The sequence below is a fragment of the Sphaeramia orbicularis genome, chromosome 13, assembly GCF_902148855.1.
Source record: "Sphaeramia orbicularis chromosome 13, fSphaOr1.1, whole genome shotgun sequence".
Taxonomy (NCBI): Eukaryota; Metazoa; Chordata; class Actinopteri; order Kurtiformes; family Apogonidae; genus Sphaeramia; species Sphaeramia orbicularis.
Window position 1 is genome coordinate 15,091,328 of NC_043969.1, and position 14,132 is coordinate 15,105,459.

Genomic DNA, 14,132 nt, shown 5'->3' on the forward strand with positions numbered 1-14,132 from the left:
AACCCATACAACCCTGTGACTGCGCGGCTGTCAACTGTTAGGGACCGTCAACAAAGTACAAGCGATTTTAAAAAAACGAAAACTGTCGCTGTTTAGGGCAGGGGTCTGCAACCACGGATCCTGAACCATATGTGGCCCCTTACCTTCTCTCCACCCAGCCAGCATGTCCATATGGGCCCCAGAAGGGTTACATTTGGGCTGCATAGAAGGGTCCCATGTGGGTTTGTCCACAGTTTCCATGGTGGCCCCACATGGGTTTGCCCATATCAGAATCAGAATTAGAGACCTGAATATCTCGTATATTATTTATTCTTCACACTATTTTATCCCACGATATTTATCTTTCATGTCATTTGCACTACTTCTCTTGTGATTTGCACTACAGGGTGGGGAAGCAAAATTTACAATGAACATTTAGTTGTTTTTTCTCAGCAGGCACTACGTCAATTGTTTTGAAACCAAACATATATTGATGTCATAATCATACCTAACACTATTATCCATACCTTTTCAGAAACTTTTGCCCATATGAGTAATCAGGAAAGCAAACGTCAAAGAGTGTGTGATTTGCTGAATGCACTCGTCACACCAAAGGAGATTTCAAAAATAGTTGGAGTGTCCATAAAGACTGTTTATAATGGAAAGAAGAGAATGACTATGAGCAAAACTATTACGAAAAAGTCTGGAAGATACTATTAAAGAAGAATGGGAGAAGTTGTCACCCGAATATTTGAGGAACACTTACGCAAATTTCAGGAAGCGTGTGAAGGCAGTTATTGAGAAAGAAGGAGGACGCATAGAATAAAAACATTTTCTATTATGTCAATTTTTTTGTGGCAAATAAATTCTCATGACTTTCAATAAACTAATTGGTCATACACTGTCTTTCAATCCCTGCCTCAAAATATTGTAAATTTTGCTTCCCCACCCTGTACTTAAATTCTATGTTTTACAAATATCTTAGTTTGCAATACTTTTTATTTTTTAATGTAAATAACTGTGCCTTTTACTGACATTTGTTGTTTTACTGATATTTGTTGTTGTTTTACTGATATTTTTTGTCGGTCTGTAAATTCTTGCACTGAACCGGAGAGCTTTACCTCAGTTTCATTGTATATGGTACAATGACAATAAAGAGATTCTGATTCTAATTTTGATTCTGATTTTGATATGGGCAAACACATGTGGGGCCATCATGGAAACTGTGGACAAGCCCACATGGGGCCCTTATATGCAGCCCAATTGTAACCCTTCTGGGGCCCACATGGACAAGCTGGCTGGGCAGGGGTGTAAGAAAATATCAGTTCCATAATTTATTGCAATGTTTCATTTCATGATGCTGTATCGATATTAACCCTTTGATGCATTAATTATGAGAACCTTAGTCAAGTTGTTTGTTTTTTTTTCCTGAGTGTTTTTATTCCTCTAGGCCTGAAAAAAAAAAAAATGTGATTGAAATTTTTTTTAATAAACTTATTTTTTATGGAGTTACAAAAATGTCCACTCAGCTGGACACCATGAGTTTAATTTTTGAAGCAATATGTATTTAAAACAAAATAACAGAAAGTGATATGAAAACTATGAAATAAAAACATTTTTAATGCTACTAATCTGATGTTTTCTCACATTTTATCATACTGTAATACTACTCATTCATTCATTCATTGTCAGAACCCACTTTATCCTCACTAGGGTCATGGGGGTCGCTTGGAGCCTATCCCAGCTACTTACAGGTGAAGGTGGGGTACACCCTGGACATTTCCCCAGTTCATCACAGGGCTGACATATAGAGACAAACAATCACTGTCACATTCACACCTATGGACAATTTTGATTAACCAATTAACCTATCAGTGCATGTCTTTGGATTGTGGGAGGAAGCTGGAGTACCCGGAGAGAACCCACGCAGACACGGGGAGAACATGCAAACTCCGCACAGAAAGGTCCCACTCCCCGTCAACTGGTGTTGGAATTGAACCCAGGACCTTCTTGCTGTGAGGCACGAGTGCTAACCACTGCACCGCCACTGTGATACTCATGGAGATAATATGCAAAAAACCCTTTTGTTTAAGAAATTTGTTAATTACAGTTAATAACAACAAGCAATTGATTTATACTCAAACATGTTACTGCAGATCAGGTTTATCAAGAACAGCAAAGTTACAGAAATGGTATGAATTGCAGTGTATGAGATGGTGCATAAGCGTCCACTGTGTTAGCTGATATGGAACTAAAACAACAAAACCCATGAATATACAAGAGAACAGCTGTAGAATAGCAGTCCACTGTAGTGACCGCTATGCATGAAAGGGTTCAAATTACTGTATCAATATTTTTAAGCATTTATTCAAATGCAGGCATGGTGGAGATTCATTTTTGTTTTATGTTTTTCTATTTTTTTTTATCATGCTCTTTTATTTATATATGCACACTGGTATTTTGCTCTTTTATTTATAAAATCAAATGGATATTTTGCTCTTTTATCTATATATTCACATGGGTATTTTGCTCTGTTGTTTGTATACTACAAAAGTAGTATTGTGATATTGCAGGTCATACATGTAGTTTTTTGAAATTGATAATGGTTATTTCAAGCATCCAAAAAGCACTTTTTACTGTCTGAAAGAGGCAAATGTTAGTTTTTTTATTGAGAATGCAAAAAAATAATGTCCTGTTGTTGGATGATTCAGGGACTGAACACTGTGCATTCTTTTTGCAATAGAATACAAACATTTAAGCAGGATCTCAAACTGTAATGTCTGTAAAACATTATTTATTTATTTATTTATTTATTTGTGTGATTTTTGTACTGGTAAACCCTCCTGTTAAAACCTTATCTATCAAAACGCTGCATTTTAAGTTTTTCTAGGAAATCATCTTTTTTTAAAAAAAGAAACAAAACAAAAAATATCGCCTTGTTAACAGTATCATGATATATCACGATATATCGTATCATGATCCTAGTATTGTGATTTGTATCATATCACCAGATTATTGCCAATACACACCCCTACTTCTTTCCAGCATGATCAGAAAAATGCAAGGAACATAATGAGTGAATTACATTTAGGATGGTCCAGCTATGAAAATGTGCAGCCTCAACACAAAAAAAAACAAAACAGTGCCTTTCATCAGTCATCATATGTGGCATATACATATACATACACATATACATATACACTACCTTGGATTTGTTTATAGTTAGTCTGTTTCTATTCAAAGCTGACACATGCCAGTGTATACCGACAACTGTAATTGTTTTTCTTTATTAAGCTGTGTACTTTCTTAAAGCAAACCAAGCATTGCTTTATTGGAACAGAAATCCATAGTAAAAGAACGGAATAATAATAAATACACTACAACAAAGTAGATTCTTTGAGGTAAAATGTCAAGGGGGTTAGATAATTTTTTTCACATCCTGACACATTTGATTTTCTTTTGAGTCAAAAATTACCCCTTAGATAGCAAAGGTCATCAACCCTGTCTTAGGGAGAAATGTTTTCCTCAACCTACATGACTGTCTTCGCCATTCATTGAATAAAAAAAAAAACATTTGGTTTGGTTCAAAATAGTTATATTCTGAGTACATATATATATATATATATATATATATATATATATATATATATATATATATATATATACACATACACACACACACACACACACATATATATATATATATATATATATATATATATATATATATATATATATATATATATATATATATATATACACACACACACAAGGGCCGTTTAATAAGTTCATGGCCTCACCCAGAAATACTGGTTGTTATAATACAGGATGTTACATTCTTTCGTGATGGGATAGTGATGCTTGAACATCGATGGACCAAGTGCATTGCTGTAAATGGAGATTATGTTGAAAAATAAAATATAAATTATCAGTCTGTGTTGTTCTGTTCTGGGTGAGGCCATGAACTTATTGAATGGCCCTCGTGTGTGTGTGTATATATATATATATATATATATATATACATATAATTGCAGTTAAGTTATAAGTTATAATTGCAGTTTTGTTGTGTTTTTTTAAATATATATATAATTTTTAAAGCGCTAGTTTGCAGCTACATCACAGCTACAGCAAGTGGGCATTTAAAAGTTTTGCTGCCTGAAAAGCAACAACTCTCTTAATCAGCTGAGCAAAGGAATTGACTGCATCAGTGAATCCTAGTTAAGTCATTCTCAGTTTCATATTTTGATCCTGTAATAGCCTAATGGGAAAAAAAAATCCCAACAAAACATCTAGAAAAAGTAATGTCCCAAACTTCCATCAAGTGTCATTTTTTTTTTAGCTATCAAATATAATCACACAAACTTAAGCATGACAAACATAGGAATCCTTCTGCTTCACATCTACACATCACTTCCTCAAACTCCTCCAATAACATTTCCTAATCCATGTATTTATTAAGTTTGTTTAAATACCGGTCTATATTTTTCAAGTTGATGTTTTCCATCTTATTTATCCTGGAAATAAGATAAATGATTGCTTGAGATATCAGCCATCACATTTCTTAAAATCACCTTTAATTCAGTTACAATGTTAAATTAAGTTTTATTTATCCTAGTGTACTGTCATCTTTAGACCATGTTCTTAAATGTTTTTTTTGTATTCATTCTGTCTTTCATTTGTCATCGCTAAAAATATTGCCTTTATTTTAAATCATTAGGCCAACATTACTGTGCACAGTGTCATGAGTCCCCTTTAATCTGACTGCAACAGAGTGAGGGAGAGAGAGAAAGAGACAAAGAACTATTATATTTTCTCTCTGAAACAACAATAGTTTCCCTTATCCATAGTGTTTGAGGCCTCCCAGCACCATCCTCCCTTCAAATGTTTCTAGACAAGCTCTGGCACGGGGGGGTTCAGCAGTGACAATATTTTTGATGTTTGTGGATTTTGTGTGGATTCAGTTACGTTGCATTTGGATCTATCATCAGTCTCGGTAAGGTTCTTTTCTTACAGTATTTTTACAAATTGGTTAATAAGTAATAGATAATCATATAGTGTTTAGATGTCACAGCTGCATCAATAACCTACTTTTTTTACTCTGCTAATGCATAAAATATACATAAAATACATAACTTTTGTTCTTGCCTTGAATCAAATGGCATCTATTTCTTTCTTCTTTTTTTTTTTTTAGTTTAGTTTAGTTTATTTTGAATATGCAACAAAACAAAATAATCTTACTTAGTCCTTAGAAATAAAACAAGTAGTAAGAAGTCATGGGGAAAAAAACAAAAAAAAACCATATGCATACATATATAGATGACTTCATTTGCACATTCGAAAAGGAGTGGGAGGAAGTATAACTTATTTAATCCCACCCCTTCTCCACACAACAGTCTATCCTTTAGGTTCCTATCAGCAGAATATATGAAAAGTCAAGTCCCTTGGATCTTTTGTAAGTACTTAAACTCACTTATCCTCCTAACATACAATATGTGAAAAGGTGAGTTTGTTTACGTGTACAGGTATTTTTTCCGAACAGATATCACTGTGAATTTAGAAGGATGAGCCGTGCAGAAGGTCTGAAGGCCAACTCCTCTCAGTTCACTCTGGAAGGAGAGCCCTTCCGTGTCCTGGGTGGATCAGTCCATTATTTCCGTGTGCCCAAAGCCTACTGGGAAGACCGCCTGCTGAAGATGAAGGCATGTGGCATCAACACTCTAACAACGTAGGTTTCAGCTGCACGCGTTGTAAGACTCTTGTTGTTCTTGTGGATAAACATTCAATCACAGTACATCAGTTTAAATACATTACAATATGTTTCTGTTACCCATAAAGACCCAGAGCTACTTTTATGGCAATTCCAAAATGTATTTCTCTCTTTTTCTTTTTTCTTTTTTTTTTTTTTTCAATTCTAATACCTGCACTGCAACTCATAATTTTAACCATTTTGATTGATTTTAATCAAGTTTTTAGCTTTTGTTTCAACTGTCTCTTATTCTTGTTTTAATTTCTTTCTTTATTTTTTTCCTTTCTGCGCTTTCCTTTTTATTAATGTTTTATTCTCTATGATTTTAACGTAATTTTATATGTTTCTATGCCTTTGTAAAGCACTTGTGTATGAATGGTGCTATACAAATAAATTTACCATTAAACTTTTCTTAAGCAATTTATTACCATTTATTATTACATTATCCTTTGTATTTTTTTTTTCATTGTAATCATGTATTTTACTATATTTAATTTTCTGATGATGTAGATGTTCATAAAAGCTCAGATTAAAGTTGAGGGTTATTATATCAAAAATTAAGGAAACTGAAGAAAAATATCAATAACTGAGCATAAACCAAGTGTGTCCATCCACTGTCATTTGTCAAACTCCATGGGTTGTACTGATGAATCAATGTTGTAGAAGATGACGGTGTTTCCACATTCACTATGGAGCGTCTGAACGTCCAAATGAGTCATATTTGATGACCATGAAAAGATGACAAACTGTATTTTACACCAATTATTTACATGTATTGATCGGATTAATAGATCATCAGGTATTAAACAGTTTAGATTGGTAGATCCTTTTGTTTGCCAGTGGATGTTTGAGTCTTTATGGGTTAAGTCCATGAATTGAGAAGGAATCAAACAGGACTGCATCACTTTTTGCTGTTTTTTTTTTTTCAGATATGTACCATGGAACCTGCATGAGCCTGAGAGAGGAGCATTCAACTTCCATGAGCAGTTGGATCTTAGGTAAAGGCTTTGATTAGATTCTTCTTTTATTTTCTTTAAAGCTTCATAGTTGAAATGAAACATTCCAATGAGGCACACAGTGAGGTCCTTGACAGGTCTGTCATTCTTAGGGCCTATGTGAGTTTAGCAGCATCAATGGGTCTCTGGGTGATCCTGCGACCAGGACCATACATCTGTGCTGAATGGGACTTGGGCGGGTTGCCAAGGTAACGCCCTTCTTCCATTTACTTTTTTTATTACTGCAATATATTAGCAGTGTGCCACTGAATTATTCTTACTCTTCTTTCAGCTGGTTATTACAGGACAAATATATGCAGTTACGAACAACTTACCCTGGATTTGTAGATGCTGTCAACCTCTACTTTGACAAGCTCATCTCAATTATTAAACCTTTCATGGTAAGTTCAGCTTGTTTTTATACATATTATGTGTCATTAATTCCATCAAACATTATAGCAATACATTTGAGCGATGAAATGTGTTTTTGTTGATTTGTTGTTGTTTTTTTAGTATGAAGAAGGAGGCCCAATTATTGCAGTCCAAGTTGAGAATGAGTATGGCTCCTATGCCAAAGATGAAAAATACATGTCATTTATTAAAAATGTTAGTATAACATAGCAGTGTTTCATTTGCAGTGAAAAGCTTGTTTTACAATGTGAGTTAGAACGGTTGTGTAACAGTTCCTCTTCATACAGAGTCTCCAGTCCAGAGGAATCAATGAGCTGCTCCTGACTTCAGACAACTGGGAAGGTCTGAGATGTGGAGGAGCAGAGGAAGGTAATGCAGACATAAAGAATAGCTGGAGTGGACGGCATTACAGACACAGTGAATTTTATTGAAATGTTTAACTCAAAGGTTGTCTATATAATCCAAGCGCTTAAATTAACCCTTTATTGGGCACTCATAGAAATAGTCTGAAATTCAAAATTTAAACCTTAGAGCAGTGTTTTTCAACCTTGAGGTTAGGACCCCACGTGGGGTCACCTGAAATTCAAATGGGGTCGCCTGAAATGTCTAGTCATTGATAAAAAAAATAAAATAAAAAACTTACTAATAAAAAATATATGGTGAGTTGAGAGAGGCAGTCATGATACATAAAAGACAAACTCTAGAGCTGAAACTGCAGCACTGTGGTACTGTTTATCTTTCAAATCTTCATTGTGGTCAGTTTCAGATGCTGCAGCTCTTTCATAATTCATAGTTTGAGTTATTGTTTGTTCAGTATGAATTGTCAGCCTTGTCAATACAAGCTGGATTGACTGTACATATCCTGACCAAAGAAAATAAAATTCTCACTTTGTGCAGTAATCTCCAGCTGGCTTTTCTGCCAATGAAATTACTGTATTTGGTGCCTTGCCCACATGTAGCAAAAAAAAAAAAGAAATACATATTTTAAAAAAACAAGAGAAAAATACATATAAGGTCATAGGAACATGTATTTTAGAATATTAAAACATAACTTTTATGCTATTACAACAACTTAAGTGCTGATACAGACATCTGACAAAATATGCATTGACCCTTTGAACATCATCCCTTACATTAGTACCATTACTTCATGGTACCTAATAAAGCAGGTACACTCACTGCTCATGCAGAGGTGGACCTTACAGACCAGATTGGACCTGAGATTGTTGACTCACTGTCCTCACTGTAAATGTTGCTGTCACTGTCTTGTAATGCGTGTGAAAATGACCAACAATAGTCACTTACCTGATAAAGGGTTAATGAAACAAAGTGAAATTAATTTTGCTTTACCTGGTGATTCTTTGACAAAATCTTTTCATCTTTGGTATAATCTTAATTGCAGTGTTACGTACAATAAACCTTCAGAGACTGTCATTTGGTGCAATCCAGTACTTAGCCGACATGCAGGTAGGTGGTCGTAATGGATGTTTCATTCTCTCACCATTGTTTCTATTAATGAAGGTCCACTTTATGAATGGTTTCTACCTTTTATGAATGCATAAAAACATTTTTTAAAAAAAAAGGGGAAAAGCTGGACCATTACTAATATGCACTAAGGTGTGTTTTTAGTATAAGTATGTTTTCTGTTTTATATAGCCCCAGAAACCACTAATGGTGATGGAGTATTGGTCTGGGTGGTTTGACGTGTGGGGGGAGCATCACCATGTGTTCCACGCTGAGGGTATGTTAAAAACAGGCCCCCTCTGTGTTTCTAGGGGACATTTTAGCATTGATTTTGACCTCATTCATGATTTGCTTTTAACCTTTGTGATGGCCAGATATACTTTTCTTTTTGACCTATTTCTCTAAGACAAGAACAATGTGTGTCTTCTGGTGTAATTTTACTGAGAAGTGTTGTTTTCTACCCTTAACAATACACATGTACTCCTTTTTGCATCCATTACATCATGCTTTACTTAGTCTATGCAATTTCTGTTGCCTTACAGACATGCTATCTGTGGTGTCAGAAATCTTGGAGAGAGGTGTTTCCATTAATCTGTACATGTTTCATGGTGGAACCAGCTTTGGCTTCATGAATGGAGCGATTGACTTTGGCACCTACAAACCTCAGGTCACTAGTTATGGTTAGTATCACCTTCTGCCACCAAAGATCCGATGTCAAAGAACTACAGCTGCAACCGATTAATCAACTAGGTGCTGGAAGTCAATGCAAAAAGTCCCGATTTGCTTAATCATCTCAAATTGATTGAAGGGAGATATTCTATAGCAGTTTTCCTGAATTGAAGCTTCTTTGTGCGTCACAATAAGTGTCCGTGTGAAACACAACAGTGGAACCAATTTTTAACAGCAGAGAAATGAAGGAAACAAAGCTTTGATTCAGGAGAATTGTGGCAGAATGATTTTTTTGGATCACTTTGAGTTGATTAATTGGTTGCAGCTCTATAAAGAACCGAAGCATTTCAAAGCTAAGATACATTATATTGGCCTACGTTGCATTTTCATTCCCCCCCTTTATACAGGGTGTATCAAAAAAAAACAACAACTATATATTTTGAAAAATTACCCTCAGTTCCGCATTTGATAATTTTTGGAATTTTCTTTTATGCATGTAGGTAGGTAGGGGATTGGTAGATATTTGTCCAAATTTACAGACCCAGGTTTTCATGCATGAGTGAGCAGGGGCAAATTGCACAATCTAAGTTAAAACTGGTTTGCGCGAAGTAGCAGTGGAATTTAAATCCAATCAAAGGTCATGGGAGGGGACAATGGGCGTCCATCTTGTTTTCCACAAAACTGCCAGGTTACAGCATTAAGTTAGGGTTAGGGTTAGGGTTAGGGTTAGGGTTAGGTAACTTGGCCTGTCCTCAGTGACATTGTCAGGCCTAAACAAGTTGAATTAACTTTGAAAGACAGGAACAGCTGCCATGGGTAAAGAAATGAAATTGACATGGTGGTCAAAGTGTCAATGCTGTAACCTGGCAATTTTGTGGAAAACAAAATGGATGCCCATTGTCCCCTCCTATGACCTTTAAATCCCACCGCTACTTTCGGCAAACCAGTTTTAACTTAGATTGTGCAATTTGCCCCTGCTCACTCATGCATGAAAACCTGGGTCTGTAAATTTGGACAAATATCCACCAATCCCCTACCTACCAATGTCCATAAAAGAAAATTCCAAAAATTGTCAAATGTGGAACAGGGAGTAATTTTTCAAAATTTATAGTTTTTTTTATACATCCTGTAGAATTAATTGTTCACACTTTTTAAACTCATGTCATCCACCAGGCTGTTTGAACTGATGTGAATTATGTTGTGTTTTAGATGACGTTCTGTGTCAAAGAAATCTAATACATGCATTCTGGTTTTAATGTTCCTTTGTTATATGCCTTAACCATAAAAAAAAACAAAACAGTGTTAACACACAAGACACAAAAGACTCTAATACCCTGGCAGGTCACCTTAGGTTTTCATTGCAGATTATGACGCTCCCCTGTCTGAGGCTGGGGACTGTACCACCAAATATCAACTCTTGAGGAGTTTATTCAGCCAGTACCATTGTAAGGTATTTTTTTATATCTGTATGCAATGTTTTAGTGACAGATATGTGCAACCAATGTTTAGTCTAACGACTTAATTGCCAAGAACAGTCTGAGTCTGTCATAATAGTTGTTCACTTGTTTCAGCTGAGCCTCTTCCTGAAGTGCCCTCTCCTCAAGAGCGGAAAACATATGACCCTATCGTTGTCCAACAGCATCTGTCACTGTGGGACAGCCTCCACCTCACTGACAAGGTAATGGGAAACAGCTGTCTGATGTGACAGCTGCTGTTAAAATGTGCAGAGCAGAAAATGTATTTACATTCAGAGATCAGAGTGGTGTAAAACCAGGTGAACTTAAGACAGATTGGAAGTCTTTGGTATCAGAGCTTGTTTCTTGCTCTCAGTTTCCACTTGTCTAGATTAGATCTAGTAACATTCTGTACACGCTCAAGACAGATGTCTCATTTCTGGCAGCTCAGGTTTGGTCACATCTGCTTGTCTTTTTTTTTTTTTTTTTTTTTTTTTTTGGAGTACAGCAGTGCATCTAAACTTACTGTGTTTAATTATCCTCTGATTTTTTAATTTTTTTTTAAAAATATGTTTCCATGTTATGACACGTAATTACTGTAATAATATGACTGACTATTCATCCAGCCGTACAGGTCAGATTTACCCATCAACATGGAGAATCTCCCTGTGAACAATAACAATGGGCAGTCTTATGGTTACACATTGTATGAAACCACCATCAGCAGTGGAGGAATGCTTAATTCCAGGAACAACATCAGAGATAGGGCTCTGGTGAGGACACGCCAGATCATATATTCAAATACATGTATCATTGTTTCATATTTATTACATTACATTCATTAATAATCTCTGTACTGTGAATTTGATGGTTTCTAGGTATTTGTGGACAGACAGTATGTTGGAACTTTGGACTACAAGACCCATGAACTGACACTCCCTGATGGAAAGGTCCTACATTTTCTTTATTTCAGGTTTTAACTGGAGAAATCTTATTGCTTATAGCCCCAGCACTTTTTTTTTTGCTCTGAGAACCATCACACTTTATAAACAAACAAAGCACTCGGAGAGCGCAGTCCTCTGCCAAGACAGATCTGCCCCCCCCCAAAAAATGTAATCATTTCTTCCTTGTGCCAGTATCAACATTTCCTGAAAATTTCATGAAAATCCATCCATAACGTTTTGAGTTATCTTGCTAACAAACAAACAAACACGCACACATGCATGCACGCAAACACACAAAGCAAAGTGATCACAATACCTCCTGGTGGAGGTAATAATGACAGACTAACTTATAATGTGTTAAAATACAATGACCTAAATGTGTAAAATGTCATAGGCTGAAGTACAAATAAAAGTATTAAAACCTGAAAAGAGAGACTGGACTGTAAACACAAAATATATAGTTTAAGTGGCTGATCATACCATAGCTGCTAATGTGCAACCCAGTGTGTTATACAATACTATAAAAATACTATACACATGAAATCAAATAATCCATGATTAAAAATCTAAAAGAAAAGAGGGGTTATACATCTTCCTGTATGACTGATAAAAAATAAATTACATAAAAATATTTGTTTAGGTTTGAGTAAAAAGTCATATCTATACAAGTAGAGATAAAGTATGCTGAACTGTTTTATACAGATAACATTTATTTTCTAAAATCCTTCCAAAGTAACACTTGTGTCTTGTGTATTCAAACAAGGGACAAAGGTCATTGTCTTTATTGGTGGAGAACTGTGGAAGAGTGAATTATGGGAAGGCTCTGGATGAACAACGCAAAGGTATAGAACTAGCATAAATGAAAATATAATAGCCCATCATGTCTTGCTTCCATAGCTTTAATACATGTAACACAACTTCATTCAGTATTCACAACATTTTTAACATTATTTAACATTAGTGAAAGGGTTTCTTAAGTAAAAAAGCTAAATCACCACTGTGTGTCAGTGTTTGTGGATTTCACATCTCAAATAACATTGCAGGTATTGTGGGAGACATTCTGCTGGACCACATCCCACTGAGAGGATTTACCATCTTCTGTTTAGATATGAAGCCAGGATTTATGAAAAGGTTACTATCCTACTTTTTACTATCTTGTCCATATTTCACTCAATTTATTTTTCAAACATTCTTCCCCACATACTGTATATTCAGATCTAAATGTGATTACAATATGTGTGTTAATCAATTAGTTAGTTTCAGTTTATTTGGAATATGCAACAAAACAAAGTGATCCTATTTTAGTCCTCGGAAAGAAAACAGATTGCAAGAAAACATAGAAAACTAATACATATACATGAAAACAAAATATGACTTCATTTGCATATTCGAAGATTGTGTGTTATAATGTATGTGCAATCTTGTTTAAGATTAACAAATTCAGGTCAGTGGAAATCTGGCTTCCAGTGCACCTCGCTGCCAGGGTTTTTCCAGGCCAGACTGTATGTTGATGGTCCCCCCAGAGACACGTTCATCAAACTCCCTGTAAATACATGTCACCTTTCACATTTAACTACATCTAGCAGTTTGGTGGTGTGATAATGCATCAGCTACTTTTAGCCTATTTACTGATCACACCTCATCCTTCTACAGGGGTGGGGTAAAGGTGTTGTGTTTATCAATAACCAGAACCTGGGACGCCATTGGTTCGTTGGTCCTCAGCATTTTCTTTACCTCCCTGGACCTTGGCTGAGAACTGGAGAGAATCAGGTAAAGTCAGTCTGTTTAGTACGTAGTAAAATGTGGTGTGGTGGTCGTTTCCTATGGAGTTTGACCTTAGCAGTTGTTCCCTACATGTAACTGCCTTTGTACCTTACAAGCTGTGTAACTTTCTATTCTGTTTTCAGATCCTGGTTTTTGAGGAGCAAAAAACAGATGGCCAAATTGTCTTTGCTGCAAATACTGATCATGGAAAGACAATTGATGTTTATAAGCTTCCTTTCTGCACACTTCTGTAAAAATGCTACAACGATACAAACAAATAAACCATCTTAAAATTGATGTGCTCCTTATACTATCGACTGCCTTTTGTTTGAAAAATAAATAAAATAAACATTGCACCACGTATGACGATTTTTTTTAATCCCAAGTCTTAAAACAATTGAAAATGTTGCACAGTGCAATTCTATTTTTTTTTTTTTTTTTTTTTTTTGCACAGTGCAAATGACACTATTGCCTTGTGACTTTTGCCATCATTACAGAACCACAGAAATATTTTCTGATTTGTCAAGTCTTTTCGTTACAGTATGAACTTTGCTCTATTGAGAGATAGTCTATTTGAACCCGTGACCTCTGACAAGCTTCTCATTGGACAAAGGGCTTGTCCTTCACCCTGGCGACGCTGTCATCTCACAGAAGCGCCTAACCCACACATCTACACTACTTCCACAATAAAAGCATATAACAGGAA

General features: G+C 35.6%; 1 protein-coding gene across 1 annotated transcript; it reads left to right on the forward strand.

Annotated features, from left to right (window-relative positions):
* The first annotated feature begins 4,870 nt into the window (after positions 1-4,870).
* LOC115431698 (beta-galactosidase-1-like protein 2) lies at positions 4,871-13,752 on the forward strand. Its single transcript, XM_030152324.1, has 19 exons — positions 4,871-4,972; positions 5,519-5,704; positions 6,655-6,723; positions 6,834-6,929; positions 7,013-7,121; positions 7,234-7,326; positions 7,419-7,500; positions 8,534-8,598; positions 8,788-8,872; positions 9,138-9,275; positions 10,629-10,709; positions 10,836-10,942; positions 11,345-11,491; positions 11,597-11,668; positions 12,426-12,504; positions 12,706-12,793; positions 13,093-13,207; positions 13,316-13,432; positions 13,570-13,752. The coding sequence occupies exons 1-19, from the start codon at positions 4,914-4,916 to the stop codon at positions 13,678-13,680; spliced, it is 1,899 nt and encodes a 632-aa protein (XP_030008184.1). The 5' UTR covers positions 4,871-4,913; the 3' UTR covers positions 13,681-13,752.
* The last annotated feature ends 380 nt before the right edge of the window (positions 13,753-14,132 follow it).